The 19,312-nt window shown below is 39.5% G+C and overlaps 1 protein-coding gene across 35 annotated transcripts in view; it reads right to left on the reverse strand.

Moving 5' to 3' along the window:
* The window catches only part of CHD9 (chromodomain helicase DNA binding protein 9), a 186,344-nt gene that overhangs the window by 31,787 nt on the left and 135,245 nt on the right, over positions 1-19,312 (reverse strand). For 29 of the 35 annotated variants that reach the window (XR_010592546.1, XM_065567062.1, XM_042852265.2 and 26 more), the window contains 13 exons: positions 17,827-17,937; positions 16,458-16,654; positions 15,112-15,311; positions 14,456-14,615; positions 9,501-9,590; positions 8,706-8,809; positions 8,470-8,587; positions 7,723-7,780; positions 7,141-7,183; positions 6,750-6,969; positions 6,374-6,576; positions 5,183-6,091; positions 312-475 (listed from right to left, as the gene is read on the reverse strand). Coding sequence is in view for 34 of the 35 variants with exons in the window: in XM_065567062.1 (XP_065423134.1) it covers positions 312-475; positions 5,183-6,091; positions 6,374-6,576; positions 6,750-6,969; positions 7,141-7,183; positions 7,723-7,780; positions 8,470-8,587; positions 8,706-8,809; positions 9,501-9,590; positions 14,456-14,615; positions 15,112-15,311; positions 16,458-16,654; positions 17,827-17,937 (2,577 nt within the window). In the remaining variant the exon portion in view is untranslated. The remainder of the gene's footprint in view (positions 1-311; positions 476-5,182; positions 6,092-6,373; positions 6,577-6,749; positions 6,970-7,140; positions 7,184-7,722; positions 7,781-8,469; positions 8,588-8,705; positions 8,810-9,500; positions 9,591-14,455; positions 14,616-15,111; positions 15,312-16,457; positions 16,655-17,826; positions 17,938-19,312) is intronic. The other 6 variants (XM_065567058.1, XM_065567051.1, XM_065567054.1 and 3 more) reach the window with 2 other exon arrangements.

Raw genomic sequence — 19,312 nt, forward strand, 5'->3', positions numbered from 1 at the left:
CTGTAAGTTTTTGGTGAGAGGACTGGACACTACAGGGCAGACATTTTGGAGAAAATACAGGACAGGGAGGGTCTTGGCGTCACCCTGTGTATGCCGGCTGTTGGTAAGCCACAGCAGCATAGCATTTAAGACATCCAGAGTTCCAGACCAGGCAGTGACAGAACCCGACTGGTCTGAGTCGAAACCCAAAACTTCATATTGGCATAGTTACAATAGGATTTACCACCAGCTTGCTATTTTAACTCATCAACCCCCCAAGAAAAATGACCCAGCTATCACATTTGAGCTTGAAAATGGTATTACAAACTTACCTTTGGCCAATAGGATGCAGCCAACATATATCCACCTTGCAAGAGATAGTTGGAATTTGGTGTCCCGTTGTTCAACTGGAAACAGTCCTGGGTCTCATCTTGTGTTGTGCTCAGAGAGGCTACACTCTCTTCGTCATATGCTTTGATGTGAGGGGTTCCTTCTGCTAAAGGAAAGTACTACATATAACTTGAAGCTGTATAGAAAAATATACCTTTTTTTTTTTAGGATGCTCATACCAAGTATGTAAAGGTTTGGAAAGAAAAATTTGAACACTAATATAAAATGAAAAATGAAATTTTTATTCTGGGTATATGCAAGGCTGATTTTTAAATTAGGAGTGCTGAGGCTCTTCTATGTAAATTGTGAACTACTACTACTCTGCACATAACTATATTCCTATGCTCTTTTCTAGAGCTTAACATGTGAAGTATTCAGAGATTTCAAAACAGGTTGCTTGCTAAAGTCTGATATGAAATCCCTTGTGTACTTTTTAGAACACGCACATTTCATTTTGAAGTGAAACGAAATGTGAGTTCAAGACATAAATCAATTCCATTTTTAAACAGAAAAGTAAGCATGGAAAGCAAAGTGGTTGTTACCAGAGTGTGGTAAATCTATTGAGGGGATATTACTTTTTATATGTGGTCCATTTCACTTATTGGATGGGGTGTACAAGGCTCCATCTGCCCCCCCCCCCCAATTTTTTTTAAATGTGTCTACATAATTACAATTTTAAACATACATTTTTAAAATCTGAGTTTCTATTCAACTAACATTCCACTGTTTCTTCTTCTCCCCTGATCCTCACCTATTTTTCCCACATTCCAACTTCCATTTTTTTCATTTCTTTCCTCTTCCAGACCATCTCCAACAGAAGAAGAACATCAGGGATATTATGTCTCTGTGTTTGCATAGTATAAATTTCCTTGTAGCAAGGCCAGACATATTTTTAAACTAACAGCCACAGATGCAAGAGCAATGTCAGATAATTCTGCAAGACTCAAACTTATGTGTAACAAAAAATGCAAGATTACAATTGTGTACATAAGTGAGCGAAAGATGGAGATTTTCATTGCTTTAAATCAGTTAATATCGTATTTTATCTGTGCATTGTGTGGTTAAGTTACGGAGGATGGGTGGGTGTGAGTGGGTGAGGTTTTTTATTTTTGTAGAAAAAGCATTTGTATCACAACACTCTACTTTCTACAAAAAATGTTTCCATTATCACTCTAATCATAAAATATTGATAAAAAATGCTACCCACCACTTATTTGCCAAAATATTACAAGTTTTCTATGGTAGAGGACCACACAGCCTCTTCGCTGAGCCCTCCCCTGCCACTCCCTGATCCTGGGCCAGATGTGCATCAGGATGGTCCCAAGCATAATTCAGCACAGTCTGAAAGATGCTGTCAATTGTACCACCTGCCAATAGCACCAATGAACTGATAAGGCAAGTTGGAATCAGCAGGGTGTAGTACAGTCCTAGCAACATCTCCTTTCTCTAAACACAATTAATGACTAACTTAGCTCCACACCACCAGACGATCCCCCTGTGCAAGGGAGACTGAGGGGATATCATCTCATGGTGCCTAAGCTGGCTTTGCACCCAGAATCTACTTGTGGCACAGCACCAAGCAGCCACAATACAAGGGTGAGAATGCCCTAGATAACAAAAGATAACTCATAACATCCATGTCAAATCTCAACTCCTAAATATTAATACTTCAAAAACTGAAATGGATTTTGAATGCTTGGGACCACCAAAAACCTCTCTATTTCAAACAGATATGTAACCCATTTTTCCAGTATTCCCCCCGCCCCTTCCATGCAGTCCAAAACGTAGAGCCTGCTGAAAACTTTCTTCCTCTAGAGCAGAGTTTCTCAATGACCTCTCTGTGGACCAGCACCAGTCACTCAGATCTCCCTGACACAGTTTAGAAAGGCAGCAGAAAGGTCCCTGGTATCAAAAAGGTTGAAAGAAACACTGCTCTAGAGACCCCTGTAAGTAGGGTGGAGGTAGAAGTGTTTTGGCTATCCCTTCCATCAACTGAAGTATTGTTTTCATGCAGAATAGTATAGTTGCTAAGCATGCAAATCCTGGGATTATAGAAATAATGGAAATATTAACAATGGTTTAGTAACCAAGACTAAAATCACTACATAGTGAGGCATTTGTTACAAATACTGTCCTCTCAAAACAGTTCGAACACAACAGATAGGTCTAAAATACTAGCGTCTTTCAAGTGTGCAATATATAGGACAGCTGCACAAAAGGTGCTATGAATGGTGTACTACACATGAAAAAAACCTTACATATTAAAGAGATGGTGCATAATGAATTGCACTGAAGTTAAGAGAACCTTCCAGCAGTTACCAAATCTTTAAAATGGAAATTTCTAATTAAACAGCAACAGAAAGTCAGACAGACTGATTTACACTTCCTAGCTAACATTTTACAACTAGAAGGTCAGACACATCATTGGTTACATAGGCTAAACTGGCAGGAAAGGGCAGGAATACAGTCCCTATTACCTGAACCTGCAGCAATTTTACAGGATACTGCCACTAACCCTAAATTTTATTGTTAAATTGTCTAAGCCACTCCTCCTCGTCTCCTTTGTTTTATCAGTTTCTTATCAACAACATCCCCTTGACAATGCCCATTTGGTCCTGCAGGCAGAGGAGCATTGCAACATCAGAGGTTACTCAGTCAGTAACTCTAACCTTAGCCTTAAACCTGAATACTAGCCTGTTGTTTACCTTAGCCATCTCCCTCCTTGACAGTCAAGGCAGAGAGATTCTACTAAAACAGTTTTAAGTAGGCAAAAGGTAAATGAGGGAGCCTCAGTGCAAATCTCGTCTCATTCCTACTCAGCCAATATAGCTCCTGATTTAGAACAGAGGTTCTCAAACCTGGATGAGAGCACGGAATATATTCTGGGGGGGAGGAGGGGGAATGAGAAGCTGGAGGGGAAAAAAAAAACTGACTGCACTTATTCAGAGCTGGGTGGCCAGAGAGCTGCAGATGTCTGCCAGGCAGCGCTGCCACCAGCAACAGCAGAGAAATAAAGAATGGCAGTATCATACCATGCTTACGTCTCCACTGCTGCTGGTGGTGGCGCAGCCTTCAGAGCTGGATGCCTGGCCAGCAGCTGCTGCTCTCTGCTCTGCCTTCAGAGCTGAGTGGCTAGAGAGCGATGTGGTCCAGGGGGAGAAACTGCTACGGACACAAAGAAGGGGTATGCAATCAAATAAGTTTGAGAACCATTGATCTAGAACAGCCCCTCTATTGCAGTCCTAAACTCCTATGCCACCCCAACTCTCTTAGTTCTGACTGCCAGTTTCATTTCCTGATTCATTTTGACCAACAGAATTGAGTATGCAAATGAACTGGAGGGTGAGAGTGATGACTAGCTGATTTATTTCTGATGTCACAATGCTTCAGACAGAGACATGCCATCTAGTTGACTGTTAGGCCTCATGTTGCTAAGCCAAATACATACTATAGTCAAGATTTTTACCACATGAAATGTATCAATAGATTTGCTATGGATGAGAGTTTCAAAGGTACCTAAATAACACAGGAACACATATCCTATTGAAAAAAACCCACCATGGACCTACTGCTCCCAAGCCACACAGCTGATTTTGAAAATTGTATCTTATGTGTTCCTAGGTCCTACACTAATCCACAATCTCATTTAGATTTTCTGAATATCAGTGCAAAAATGCTTGAAAATTTGTCAGTGAATGCAAATACATGTTGCACTGTGTCAGACAAGCATAAATGAATGAGCATACACCACTTATATAATATGCTAATATCCCATAGTAACAAATTACATATTTGCACCTAACTTCATAACTGACCCTTGGTGTTGCAGCCTAAAACCTTACCTTTAATGGTGGGAAATCTCTCCTAACCCACACAACCCAACTCTACTGCCAGAAAGTTAATGATCACCATTATATAACATTTGTTGTACTCGTAGTGGAAACCAATCTAAAGCAGATCTTGAATATTAGCACTTTTAATGTATTTTTCTCTCCATCACAGAAAACAGAGCAGAGAGTTATATTCTTAACAGTAAAACAGTTGAATTTAGTTCAAGACATTGAGAATCATGCTCCTCCCATTGTCTAATTCCTGTCATGACAATCTTTGAACTAACACTTTGGTAGAATACGGTTCTTATTGTCGCAATTCTTTCTGCTATTGGGAAAGCATTACATGGCATGATACTTTGCTGCTTCAGGAAATACTTTAAGATGAGGTAAAGAAGAGACAAATAGAGTGTTGGGGAAACAAAAGGAAGGGACAGGAGGCACAGAAACAAAAGGGAGATTTTATAAAAGGAGGACCTGTTGCTCTAGATATCTAAGTTTGGTAACCAAGACTGGTCCCCTCATGCCCATAGGTGGGTGCTGAGACAGTACCTCAAATTACTCTTAATGGTCTTTGGCAGATTGTAGGTCTGTGAGTTTCCAAAAGATTCCTAGGAGTGGTGCAGTAATGTGGGACAAGGGATGAATGAGGAAGGAAAAACAGAAGAGGCACCAAAAGAACCTAAATATGGGAGGAAAGAAAAGAAATGGGGAAGAAGAGGGGAAACATTTTTTTTACAGAAATTCTGACAATTCATCCTTCCTCCCACACCTGAGTTGAATGCTGAACACAGTTCTCTATGAAATCAGTCAACGTGACTCACTGAATCTACAGAGGCCTTGGTAGGAAGCGATGGGAAGTGTAGAATATTTGCTTTTACTATGTATTCTCCTATTCCTACGCCTTTTATATGTATTTCAATTCAATATTCAGTATTTTTACTTTTTAAATTATGATGTAGCAATAAGACTTTACCACTTACCTCGCTTTTGTGCCTCTTCGTCATCACTGTCACTCTCTTCAGATGATGACGACGATGATGACGATGATGAAGATGAAGATGATGAAGAGGAGGAGGATGCTGAAGAACAAGAGGAAGAGGATGAAGAGCTGGATCCTGATCGGGAGCGTGAACAAGAAGAGGAAGAGGAAGAGGACGATGAAGATGACCTGGAAGAACAGGATGATCTGTCTGAATCAGAGTCAGAATCAGAACTAGAGTCTGACCCTCTTTTGTTGACTCTCTGTTTTTTGGAAGCAGGGTTTGGAGTTAGGGGCTCTGTCCTTGCTGCAACCATACGCCTGTCAGTTTCACTCTTCACACCAGGTTTGTGATCTGTAGTCTGTAATGGCGTGCCATTTTTGGGGCTCAAAGGTTCAGATTTCATCATTGTCCGTGTTTCCTCAGTAGACATAGATTCCTCTTCAGACGACTGAGGGTCCTCTTTAAGGTTTTCATTTTTAACTTTTGTATCCTCAAGAGCATTCCCTTTAGTATCTGGCAATCTTGACTGAGGTGTAAGAGGAGACGCAGACAATGCCATCTGATACTGATGTAAAAGTGGAGTAGAAGTCCTTGATAGCGCCACTTTATTCTGACTGTAATTCCTCTGGGCAGACATAAATGAGAGTTCAGGATCACGAAGAATGTGATAGTCTGTTCTGCTAACCCCATGTTTAGCAGCTCCAATAAGTAAATCCCTGTCATGAGTCCCACACTCCCACCAGACTGGCAAGTCTGGATTTGGCTGACAAAGTTTCAAGCGTTCAAACAACTGTGGATGTCGGAGGGCCTGTTCTCGTACCTTCCTCAGGAGTTCAATGCGATATAAGGTCCGAGAAGCACGCTCCTCTGTAATTGGTTGGATAAAAATGGTTGGGTCTACAAGTTCTGTATAAAAATAAAACAAATGGGAGTATCTGGCAAACAAAACCTTGTAATGCAGATTACAAGCAGATGACATTAACCAGTTAACACCCAAGTCCCACAAAACATTGACCTCATGCTCCACACACTTTCCCCCATTTTCTTCTCCCCTAATAAAATTTTGGGAAAAAAGTTGTAGCTTTTTGGAAAGAGGAAACAAACAATATTTTGTATGATCAGTATCAACTACATGATTCAAAAAATATTTTTAAAACATACTGTACTCTATTTTCCTACGATACATACCTTCTTTTGAGGGAAGGCGACAGACTCTCCTGCACATAGACATAAATGCATACAAGTACTTCTCTAAACTCTCATCTGTTTTCTTATGTAGCCTAGCCATGGCTCTAAATTTTGTCCAGTCAAATCGACCCCCGTCAGGATCAAACACCACTCCAAATGTGGATACAACCCTGTAAAAATCAGCTTCTTCTCTTCTTGTCCATCTTGGTTGGCAATAGAAAGAAAAAAAAAACATCAATCAAGTTTGGACATTTAGTAATGTTCTTAATATTATCACCTGTGACAATTAGTGACTACAACTTTAAAAAAATTTGAAGTCTTATTGAGTTTCTATAGGTTCATGCGTTTAAACTGAATACTTTTACTTTGCACAAACCTTTGTTGCCTTTCAATCTTGGCTGCCATTTTTGGATTTAGAGCAGCTTCTTCATATGGAGGCTGCATCACAGTGGCCTGAACTGGAAATGTTGGTTGGATTTGCTGGGCCTGCCTGTTCTTACTAGTACGTTGGTAGGCTGTTATTAGGCGGCGCAGACGTGTTGTTAAAGCAGACTGAGTGGGCCAATAAATTTTGTCTCCTTCCATCATCTGACCATCTATATTAAAAGAAAATCAAACAAAATCAAAGAAACAAGTCAATTATTGATGGTGCCTCGGGTTCTGCACTACCCCCAAAGCAGGGCTGCGCCAAGATATGATGTAGTCCAGCATGATAGGATACTATATGTTAACAATAACCATCATATATGAAATTTAATTTACTTTACCTCCATCAGCTATTACTAGATCTCCTGGCGATGAAGCATCATCCTAAAAAATCCAAGTTTTGAAATAAATCAAAAATATGAATCCATCAGAGACTTAATTAAACAACACACACCTTAGGTAGATAACTAATAAAAGTAAAATAAGAATAATAGTATTACATTATATTTTAGACAATTGGCTATTAAGGCATCTTTAATATGAAGGGATCACACAAAAATACTTTTTAAAAGACTTCTATGAGACTTATACTTAAGCTGTGCATGTATAGGAAATATTAAAAATGTTATAATAATAATTAATGGAGATATCCCATCTCCTAGAACTGGAAGGGACCTTGAAAGGTCATTGAGTCCAGCCCCCTGCCTTCACTAGCAGGACCAAGTACTGATTTTGCCCCAGATCCCCAAGTGGCCCCCTCAAGGATTGAACTCACAACCCTGGGTTTAGCAGGCCAATGCTCAAACCACTGAGCTATCCCTTCTCCCCCTTGAAGTTTAAATGTTAAAATAACTAGCTCTATGAAGTTAGAAGTAACATTTTCATTATGATAGAAAGAACTAAAAAGAAGATGCATACCGTACCTCCATATCATCTTTAAACATTGCTGGGGCTGGTTTATATTCTGGATCTTCTACATCCCTGTTAAAATTTCAACACAGCAAAATAATCTATTTTAATACTCTTTTAAGAGGATCTATTCTGCTTGTATTATGCAAAGCAATTCTAAATCAAGATGGATTTATTCTCTGGTTAATTTTCTACTGGGAAATCTCAGTCACTGTACTTTGGAGGGGAAAAAACATTACAACAGGAACTATGGCTTCAACATTTTCCCTCTTTCCAAGAGGTCTTCTATCTGTGGCCCTAAATTGTGGCCACCAACCCCTGTCTCATGAAAAATGAACTACTCCTCCTCTTTGGAAGTTATCAATGCTACTCAAATTGATTTAAAGGGGTTGCTATTTAGCAACACTAGACATTTCTGGCCTCTAGAGGAAAAGTTGACTAATGTGGTAGCACTCCCAATTTCTGCTGGCTTTTGTCCTGAAGAATCAAACTCACATCTCTCATATAGCAATGCAAAGCACTATCACCGCTGCATGGATAACCTTATGTTACCAATCAATTCCCATGTCTAAATATTGTGCTATAAAATACACTGGGCCTGATTTTCTTTTCACTTACACTGGAATACACCAGAAATAATGCCATTTACACCAATCAACTTACACTGGTGTAAAAACAGCGTGAGAAGAGAATCAGGCCCAGTGTATAAGTTTAGTTCAGTTTACATCAAACAGCTTGTAACAAAACTGAAACATTCATACCCATCAATGTAATCATTTGCTCTTTGTTCAGCAGCAACTGCTTTCTCATCTGGTTTGCCCACCCTTTCCAAGAAACAGAGTGCGGGATCTGCTCTAATAGTGTTGTACTTTTCATAGCCTGAATGGAAAGAAGCAATAACATACAAGTGATTTTTTAAAAGAAGGCATAAAAGGAAAGGTTTGTGTCAGGGAAAAAAAAATATATATTTAGTCATCCAGTCATCCTTATTACTTACCATGCTTAAAAACTCCAATTAGGAGGGATTTATCTGCATCTGCATCCCACCATTCTGCAGGGACCTCAGAATGCTCTGGCTCAGGGACCCAAACATCAACTTCACTGAAAAATTCACCAATAAAACAAACGTAAATCTACACAAGGAAGGATGAAATTTAATTTGTCTTTGTTATTTCACATCTTATACTTCAATTTTTAATAGAAAGCACCAGTAATTTTACATGTCCAAACACACAAAAGCTAGCCTCTGATCAACAAGCTAAACATCATTTTATTCACAGTTTCCATGTTGGTTAAAAGACTCAAGAGTATATAGGCCACATTCTCTTTTACAAAAGCTGGCAATCCAAGAAAAAAAAAAAAAAAGCGCTGACAGATGCATAAATCATAAACAGTGCAACATGAATGAAAACGACAATTTTTCCACTGAGGACTGAGCGCTTTGGTAATTTGCAGCTAAATTAAAGCATATAAATTGCTTTTGATAGCACTGAAACCAATGGAAGTTTTGTCATTACCTTCAATGAGAGTAAAAAGAGACCCATTATCTGAATTCTACCACTAAAAAGCATGGGAATCCTGCTGACAGAGTATAAATCAGGTGAATTTGTATTTGTCCTAAATATATTTATATTTCCTCAAACTTAGAATTGCTAATGATAAAAAAGTAAATACAACAGAAACAGTTTTTTCATGGGCAAAAATTGTAAATGTTATTTGTTGTTCCCTGTGAGGTATTCTTACTTAATAGTTTACATTTAAAAACAAGCAAAAAAATTTCAGTATAGTTCACCTGGCATCAACTCCATCAAACACTTTTTGGCATTCATTACCAATGACTTCTTGTTTTAAGTAATACAGCATTCGTACTCGAAGCAAGACCCTAAAAACAAACACATAAGAAACAGACATTAGAACTCTATCAAGATTTATGTTTGGAAGGCTTTTTTGTGAAATTAACTAGTTATTGGGTTTTTTGCAATGCTGCTTTTTCCTGAAATACAGAGGTAACTGGCAGTGATTGTATATTTAGACTGCCTAACATTTAAGATTCGTACAACCTTTACCTGAGAACCTCTAAGACCTCCATTCTTTGCAACAAGCCTTTGAAAGTCAAGGCATGTTTCTAACCTTGTCCCCTGCAATTCTATTCAGGTTTGGCTGAGTTATAAACTGTTAAAAATTGCCATTTCCCTTCCCTCACTTGTATTCCTCAGGAAAAATGTTGGCAGCCCACCAATAGAACATTCTAGAAAGCCAGGCGTATAGCAAAGCAGCAGCAGCACCACGGCCATACACTCTACTGGAAGCTTCCAGAGCAGCAGGGAGAACAAGAGCCACGCTGGACAAGCCTCCTGCCCCCTGCAAGAACCTTTCAACATCCAGCAAATGGCCCGTCTGCCCCTTTGAGGGAACTACGTGCAACAGGAACTCCTCAAACTCACGAGGGAGTGGGAGGAACACCCTCAAAAGATGAGCTTGGTAGCTTAAATTCATAACTTTGCTACATACTAACAATGATGGACTGACCAGAGACATTGAATTTATTGCTTATTACTACCATCTATAAGCCCATGGGCTGCATGTCACATAGGCAGGGGAAGGCTGTGCCTCCCCAAACAGCCCAGCGTGGCCCACCCACGCTCCTCCCTGAGCCCCCTTCCTGGCTTGCCCTTCTCCCTTGGCCCCAGCCCAGGCAGGATGCTCCTCTTTCAGGGCAGTGTGCTGGGGCTAGGACAGCCGGGACTTGGGGCGGTGGGGGGGGGGGGGGGGAGGGGCAGGGCGCTGGGGCTGCCCAGCACCCAGCACTCGGGGGCAGGAGACACTGGGGCTGCCTGCCTTGTGCTTGGAGGAGGCTGGGGGCATTGGGGCTGAGAAGGCTGCGCGCCGACTGCCCTGTGCTCGGGGGAGCGGGGGCATGCACCCGCTCTGCACGCGTGGCCGGGAGGGCTGCGTTAGGGGTGGCTAGGGGAAGGGGGCAAGTCTTCGGACGGGGAAGGGGGCGGGGCCGGCTAAGGGCCTCCCCCAGCTGGCAGTTCACCCGCCGCCCCTGTATAAGCTCCCAAATCCCCCACTCAGCTTTTTTCCCCCCCTCTATGACTGGAGAGATGTTAACAGGGCACTTCACCTTGAATGGTTCCTTGAAATATGTGTTAAATATTAATGCTAAACAATCTGTTCTACCTTATAGTTAGCACTATCACTCTGAGCACAAGAACTCTGCGTAAGCTCATAATTAATTGTGATTAATCGCATGATTAAAAAAAATAATCGCTATTAATCGCACTGTTAAACAATAATAGAATGCCATTTATGTAAATATTTTTGGATGTTTTCTACATTTGCAAAAATATTGATTTCAATTACAACATAGAATACAAAGTATACAGTGCTAATTTTATATTTATTTTTTATTATAAATATTTGCACTGTAAAAATAAGATAGTATTTTTCAATTCACTTAATACAAGTACTGTAGTGCAATCTCTTTATCATGAATGTTGAACTTACAAACGTAGAGTTATGTACAAAAAATAACTTCATTCAAAAATAAAACAATGTAAAACTTTAGAGCCTTCAAGTCCACTCAGTCCTACTTCTTGTGCAGCCAATCACTCAGACAAACAAGTTTCTTTACATTTGCAGGAGATACTGCTGCCCGCTTCTTGTTTACAATGTCACCTGAAAGTGAGAACAAGTGTTGGCATGGCACTGCTGTAGCCGGCATCGCAAGATATTTACACTCCAGATGTGCTACAGATTCGTATGCCCTTTCATGCTTGGGCCACCATTCCAGGGACATGCATCCATGCTGATGATGGGTTCTGCCCGATAACGATCCAAAGCGATGCAGACCAACGCATGATCATTTTCATCATCTGAGTCATATCACCAGCAGAAAAGAGAGTTACCTTTTCCATAACTCGTGTTCTTCGAAATGTGTTGCTCATGTCTATTCAACTTAGGTGTGTGTAGATATTGCTGTGGATACTGCTGAGGGAAAAACTTCCAGCACTGCTGCATGTGGTGAGCACACACACCTAAGTTGAATGGACATGAGCAATCACTCGAAGGAGGAGGTTGATTTTCTTTTTTGGTGATTCAGGTTCTGTAGTTTCCGCATCGGAGTGTTGCTCTTTTAGACTTTTGAAAGCATGCTCCACACCCCGTCCCTCTGAGATTTTGGAAGGCACTTCAGATTCTTAAATCTTGGGTCGAGTGCTGTAGCTATCTTTAGAAATCTCACATTGGTACCTTCTTTGCGTTTTGTCAAAACTGCAGTGAAAACGTTCTTAAAACTAACAACATGCTGGCTCATCATCTGAAAACAAAGAGCAGGAGACATACAATTCTTCCCCAACGGGTTCAGTCACAAATTTAATTAACAAATTATTTTTTTAATGAGAGTCATCAGCATGGAAGCATGCCCTCTGGAATGGTGGCCAAAGCATGAAGGGGCATACAAATGTTTAGCGTATCTGGCACATAAATACCTCCCAATGCCGGCTACAAAAATGCCATGTGAACGTCTGTTTTCACTTTCAGGTGACATTGCAAATAAGAAGCGGGCAGCATTATCTCCCATAAATGTAAACAAAACTTGTTTCTCTTAGCCACTGGCTGCCCAAGAAGTAAGACTGAGTGGACTTGTAGGCTCTAAAGTTTTACATTGTTTTGTTTTTGAGCCCTATTATCCCAGCCGGGACCTTAGCTAACAGCTAACTACGCTACTAAACACTAACTACAATTAAACAAAAGGCTCGAAGTCCAATGGAAAAAAAAACGTTCGCTCAAACAAGCAAGAGAGGCGTTCCGACTGACCACCATGGGCAATAAGAAGGAACTAAGAGGGCGTGGGCCGGCAGCGCCTAATATACCACAGCATGGGTGTGGCACACTAGCGGGCACTACAGCCAGCCCTACAGGTACCACTAAGGCAAAGATCTCTGATGGCCGCACACCTAGAATGAAATCGACATGAGCAAGCAGAAGATTCTTCGAAGAAGAATCAATATATTTGAAAATGTAGATAAACATCCAAATATTTAATAAATTTCAATTGGTATTCTATTATTTAACAGTGCGACTAAAATTGCTATTAATTTTTTTAGCATGGTGAGAAATTTTTTTGAGTTAATCGCGTGAGTTAACTGCGATTAATCGACAGCCCTAATAAGAATAATTCCTTATATTTTACAATGCTTTATATTCATGCTGAATTCTAGAACACTAACATTAATCTAAAGTTACATGCTGTAATCTTTGCAGCTTTGCATAGCTGTGTTACTCTGTATACAACAGAGGAATACAACAAGGCTTGAGAAATACACTCAAACCAAAAGCCTTTCAGCATTCTGCTATGCTTGGCTACAGCAGACAGGAGCACAAATATGGAGCCAAGTAAGAAAAAGTCTGTAAGGTTTATAGTGTTTTTGTAGAACTATAACTTTTATTTATGTTCCACTTTCCCCCCAAATGCTTTTTACTTATGTTAAACTGTTTAAACAAGAGGAGATGTGAGGTATTGTAATCTCTGTGTTAGCTATAGAGTCATTCCAGAGAACAAGAACCAGATGAACAATTTTGTTGATTAGCTAACATGCCCTCTGTTCCAAGCTATAACTGGTGAAGACTGTCTCTAAAGTTTTGCCGATTTCTGGAATACTATGGTCAAAACAAGATCATAAACAAGGTTACAAACTTTGCTCTGTTTAATGCAGGGTCTGTGCAAGACTTTCAAAACATGTCAAAGATAATAGATGAGAAGTAATGCAAAGAAATGACGAAACCCTCAACACTAATATAAATAAAGCCAGAGTGAAGTTCAGATTTTGAGAGAGCTTACAAACTGCATTGCTGCCTCCCAGATTGGTGGTAATGTATTGGTCTTTCTGTATTACACTGTTTTAATCTTTGACTAATAATCTTTGATTAATAAAATTGATTGAGCCTAGCTATTTACTGAGTTAAATCAAACCCATAACAACCTCTAAAGTCCAGATGGTCCCATGCCTTGCAACTGTTTTAAAATTGAAATGTATCTGTATCTTCTAATGCCTGTAACCTCAACATATAGCTTAACCCAACAACACAAACCCCCATACTGAAAGAAAAACAGGGAACCGATGGTAAGATTTTAGAAGCTGAGATTTTGCAGCAAGGGGATAGACAGAGGGCTGCTTCTACTCCTTCCTGCCATTTATGGACAGCTCCATGCCACCCAAACCCAGTGTGCTTGATAGATGTTTGGCACCGACAAATAGGTGCATTCTTAATAAGAAAGAGCCAACAAAGACCAGCAAGTGCCACACCATCACCCAGAGATGTGTGGCCCACCCTCCACAAGCCTGCCCCACAAGCAGGTGCTAGTATCTCCTTCTGCACAACACCCATAACTGTGAATTCTGTGGTTCTACAGAATTAACAGACTTCCCAGATCTCTGTTCACAGAATGATAAGTTGGCAAATAAGAAAGGAAACAAAAAATAGTAGTTAATATTTGTAAGATGCTTTGGAAATGTACAATAAAATGCCATAAAGGCTACTACTACTACTACAAGAGCTTCGTTACTTTCTGCTTCGTAAAATCATCGGTGGGGAAAAATCAACGCCGCCCCCCTGCCGCCTCTTTATTCTTTAAGATATACTTTTTAATCTTTCAAGAGTATAACAATGAAGAACTAAATGAAAAAATAATCCTTTATATGAACTGAAAAAATACATTCCCATATTTATACTAGTACTTACTTATTGCAGTGATGCTTTATGTGTTTTTTATATCCTTCATCTTGCAGAAGATGTTCCGGATTATATTTTCGAAGCCATTCTGCTTTATGTATATCAAATGTGCTAGCCTGAGTCTTCACTTTCTTTCCTTTTCTACCCCTGGGAACAGGTGCTGACAAACCTACACAAAATGAAAATACAAAGCAACGGACAGTAATGTACAACTGGCAGATGCTTTGCAGTGTTTTTTAAATTAATGTATTCTAAAAGAGAGGTAAACGCTGGTGTGGTGACCTCAAATGCCATATGAGAGCTCAGGCTCTTTATAGCTCCTTGGTCTGCCACACAGGAATCTCTAAGAGGTGTATTTCATCATTAGGACCGAAAGGTAAAGGAGAGACGGCATGTTGTCACTGTTAGCACACAGTGTAATAGGTTTCAATGAGCAGGAACCAATGGGAAAGTTAACTTTACATACAGTATACCAACCCATTGTGGAAAGCCAGCAATAGCAAAGAATTGGAAAAGAAAATTCTTCTCCTTTTTCCCCATCAACCTTTTGAGATACCCTCAGCAAAATCCATTTGCTTTAGTTATTACATTACATTATTCTTTAAACATACTTAGAAAATGTCACAAACTTACATTCAACAAGTTGTCTAATTACAGTTCCTTACCTAGGTGATTCTGTAGCTCTCGTGTTTGCCCATCCTCTGTTGGGGTGATGAGATCCCATATAAAACTTTTTATCTTTTCATCTCCTCTGTAGTGAACAAGGCAATATGCTAGGAGTGCTCGGCAAATTATCTCAACATCCTGTTCATTTAGTTGCCTCTTGAAGCGACCGTGTGATAAAATCTCTCTCCAACGACCCCACCTGATCCAAAGTGACACACCCAGCAGAGTTTTTAAAATACAATTTTCAGGCAATCTGTATGTGAGTATTATTGCAAAAGGAACAACTTCTTAAGATTTTGTGGTTTTCACTTTTTTGGTATCTTCGGTAGCTTAAGTTACCAGAGTGCAAATGACTGTTAAATACTCAGGCTTCAGATACATGATGAAAATATCAAAATAACTGTTTCAAATGAAATTCTGAAGAATGTATATCTCAAATATGGATTATTGGTTTAGATTTTTCAAAAATGGTTATTACAGTACCGCTAAATGCACATACACTCTCTCTCTCTTTATGTAAACTATGGCCAGGATTTTTGTTCCCAAATGTTAGGCTCATCAATAGTAGGCTTGATTTTCAAAAGTGCGGAGCATCTGCAAGTTCCTATTAAAGCCAATTGGAACTGCAGGGTGCTTAGTATTTTTGAAAATCAGGTTGCTTACATACCTAATTATGGATTTATAAACCGAATTTATGGCATCTCTTATTGAAAATTGTGTCCTGTTTTTCCAGACTGATTTTAAAATGAACACAAACTGCGTGTGCATTATATTATGCAATTTCTAACTATGCATAGGTCTTTCCAGTGAACACTTATAATTTATGTATAAACTGTGGATTAACAAGTTTCTCACATTTTGATTAAAGAGGAAAAAACTCACTCCTCTATTAAACTTTTCAGACGGGGAAATACTTACACAGGGTACAGAACAAAACTCCCATCCCAAACAGATTCCCCCAACATGTCTCATGCATATGACTCTGATTTAAAAACTGCTATAGTTTGACAGCATTATTTGTGAGCTGCAGTTCATCTGAGCTCCTGAAAGCACTCCTCTTAACAGTCAGGGAGGATGAGAATTAAAAATAGTACATTAGAAAAATGACTTTAAATACTGAAGGAAAAGAAAAGGAGTTATGATGCCAATGTATCTCATACTTTACTAGTTTATAAGTCTCAACACTTGGCAACATTTAAAATGCACATAAGCATTTTACATCTTAAGATCTGTAATTCATTCTTGTTTATAAAACTAAAAGTATATTCCATAAGTAGGATTTAGTATATTTAGAAATCAACACTATGTTGTGAGTTTCACTTTAACAAAATAGAGTATATTTTACCCATAGACTAATAAGTTTTTCTCCACCCGAAAGCACTCTGTTCTTCCATATCCACTGGAGCGGTCACAAGGCCTGCGGAGTTTTGGTTTATCATCCCCTTCACTCTCTGCTTCTGATAACTCAGCCAGCTCATCTTTTGTGGCACTAAAGGGTCTTGTTTGCTTCCTAATTCTTGGGGTATCAATAACCAAGCTGTTCTGTAAAATTTTAACAAATATTATCTAAGACATGATTGGTAACATTTTCTAAAAGTACCTGACATAATTTTGAGAGGGCAATTTCTCTTTAAATTCCATTAACATTTACACAAAAATCAAAGAAATTACTAGCTGTACACCAATTATAGTATTCTTATGCAACAGAAACAGACATTCTTCATTCTTTACTCCTTCAATGAGACCAATACATTAGTTACAAACTAGATGTAATATCATATTATATTTGTACTAAGTACTGCCATAGGTACTGGGAACCAGTTTCTTCCCTATGCTCTGGGCAATGCAAAGGAGGTATAAAGACATTTTTAAATTGACTACCTAGGATTCCTTCAGCACAGGATAGCGTTAGGATTGTGTAGAAAAAACGGTTACCTACCTTTTGTAACTGTTGTACTTCGAGATGTGTTGCTCACGTCCATTCCATTTTAGGTGTGCACATACCCGCGTGCACAATTGTCGGATATTTCTGCCTTAGCAGTATCCGTGGGGTCAGCTGTGGCACCCCCTGGAGTGGCGCTCCCATGCGGCGGCGTATCAGGCGCCGCCGGCCCTGCGCCCTCTCAGTTCCTTCTTGCCGGCAACTCCAACAGAGGGGTAGGAGGGTGGGAAATGGACATGAGCAACACATCTTGAAGAACAACAGTTACAAAAGGCAGGTAACTGTACGTTTTTTCTTCTTTGAGTGCTTGCTCATGTCAATTCCACTCAAAGAAGAACTGACATTGTGGCGCTCTCTCACACTCCAAAGTGCCCATGGTAGGGGTTGTGGCCAACGGAAACAAAGCAGTCAGACTGCCTCTTGTGTTCCAGCCATCCTTAGGTGCTAAAATGGTCTCCTGGGCCATTTGGGAACCAGATTTACATTAGAAAAGCCCTGAAGCTGCCAACTAATGCACTGACTAACCAAAGAAGTCAATTTAAAACAACAAGTGTGATGATTAGTTTAGATGTTGGTTGAAAAAGTTTCATAAATCCAACACTGCTCTCCTTAAAGGCCAAAGGTTTTAATATTAATTCCCAAAAGTGGTAACTGGATAGTTCAATCTGCTGAATATTCAATCCACATGAGCAACATGATTGTGAGAAAGACAAAAAGGACCATTAAAAAGCATGTACACAAATGAAAATATTCACACATAAAAAATACTTACTCTACCACTGATGGTATCTATATCTATTTCTGCTTTTTTGGCCCATTTCTGCCAGAAGTTGGGATCATCTAATGAAATATCAGTCCTATTTCCAGATGCAACAAAACTAGCCTGCAGTAAACAACATCATATTCCATTAACGGCATAAAACTGTAATAGAGAATGATTATGTTAAATATATACCAAATTATTCCTCTTAAATACTAAGCCCCTCATGTTCAATGTGTGCATCAAAAATGCTTCAAAGTCCCATAAATTTATAGAAAATTAAGGAAGCAGTTAACTAAGAGCGGAGCTGCTAAAAAAAACATTGTAGCCTCCATCAATTTGGTACAGACTAAAAGCACTAAGCAAGTACATCCTGACTGCCAGGGGCTGGCTGGTGGACAAGATATAAACTGCTGAGAACAATATTTCAGAATTATTATTGATTTGTGCTCTAAAAATGTTGCTAAAACATGTACGTGATGACTGAGCTTGCAGAGTTAGAAGGGTTTCTCTATTTAGAAGCTACTTCCAATTCCTTAAAGGGATCAGAACATTTAACTAAATACATAATACTGGCAGAACCGCAGCAGCAAAAATATTCCCACGCACAGAAAAGAGATGGACAGTGTCCTCTAAAAGACATTACAAAAAGGAAACTATCTAAAATAACCAACTGTAGTATATCCTTGACCAAAAACATGCCATAAGATCAGAGGAAAGAAAACGAGAGCTGGACCTTTCATTTTGAAAAGAAATCTCACAAAGACAATTTGAATCCAGACCTGTCCTACAATCATGCGTCTAATTAAGAATTATGTTTGGTAAAAATTATATAGATCTCCATGTGACTGCCAAAGAGATCTCAAGGCAACAACACAGAGAATAGGCTACTCTAACACATCATAACTGTAATGTGCCTTCACATAATGCATCGTTAAAGCCTTCCACCCCCTACATTCCCTTTTGCAGTAGTTTCTGACCTACTCTCCCCAACCACCGCCACCCCAAACTATAAAACACTGCTACCTTTCTTCGGCAAGCCCGGAAAACTTAAAGGTGCGGTGCCGTCATTTGAAATGTTTCAGATGAGAGGCAGAATAGTGTTTAAAAAAAAAAGTTGGATGGACTTTCTAAAAAGCTTATTTATTCTACATATTATGTAACTTAGGATACACAAGACATACAGCAAGGTTTCACTGATATGCATATTATAGCAAAGGAAAAATTACAGGCAGGATACAAGGAATTCTGGACACGTACACAAAATCCAATGAAGGCCCTGATTTTACATTTAGCTCCATTTCGGCACAGGGTTTCACCTGAATGGAGCCCACTGCAGGATCAGGACCTAAATTTTTGTATGTAAAGTGAATGAGTCAGTAGTGTTTGTAACTTGTCAATTTTGTAAAAAGACGACATGGCTATGACTCCACAATCATCCCTCAATATATCACCTGAATCTTCAGAAGAGACCTGGAGTGGAATTTTCGTAAGTGTA

This window comes from Chrysemys picta, chromosome 14, assembly GCF_011386835.1.
Source record: "Chrysemys picta bellii isolate R12L10 chromosome 14, ASM1138683v2, whole genome shotgun sequence".
Classification (NCBI taxonomy): Eukaryota; Metazoa; Chordata; order Testudines; family Emydidae; genus Chrysemys; species Chrysemys picta.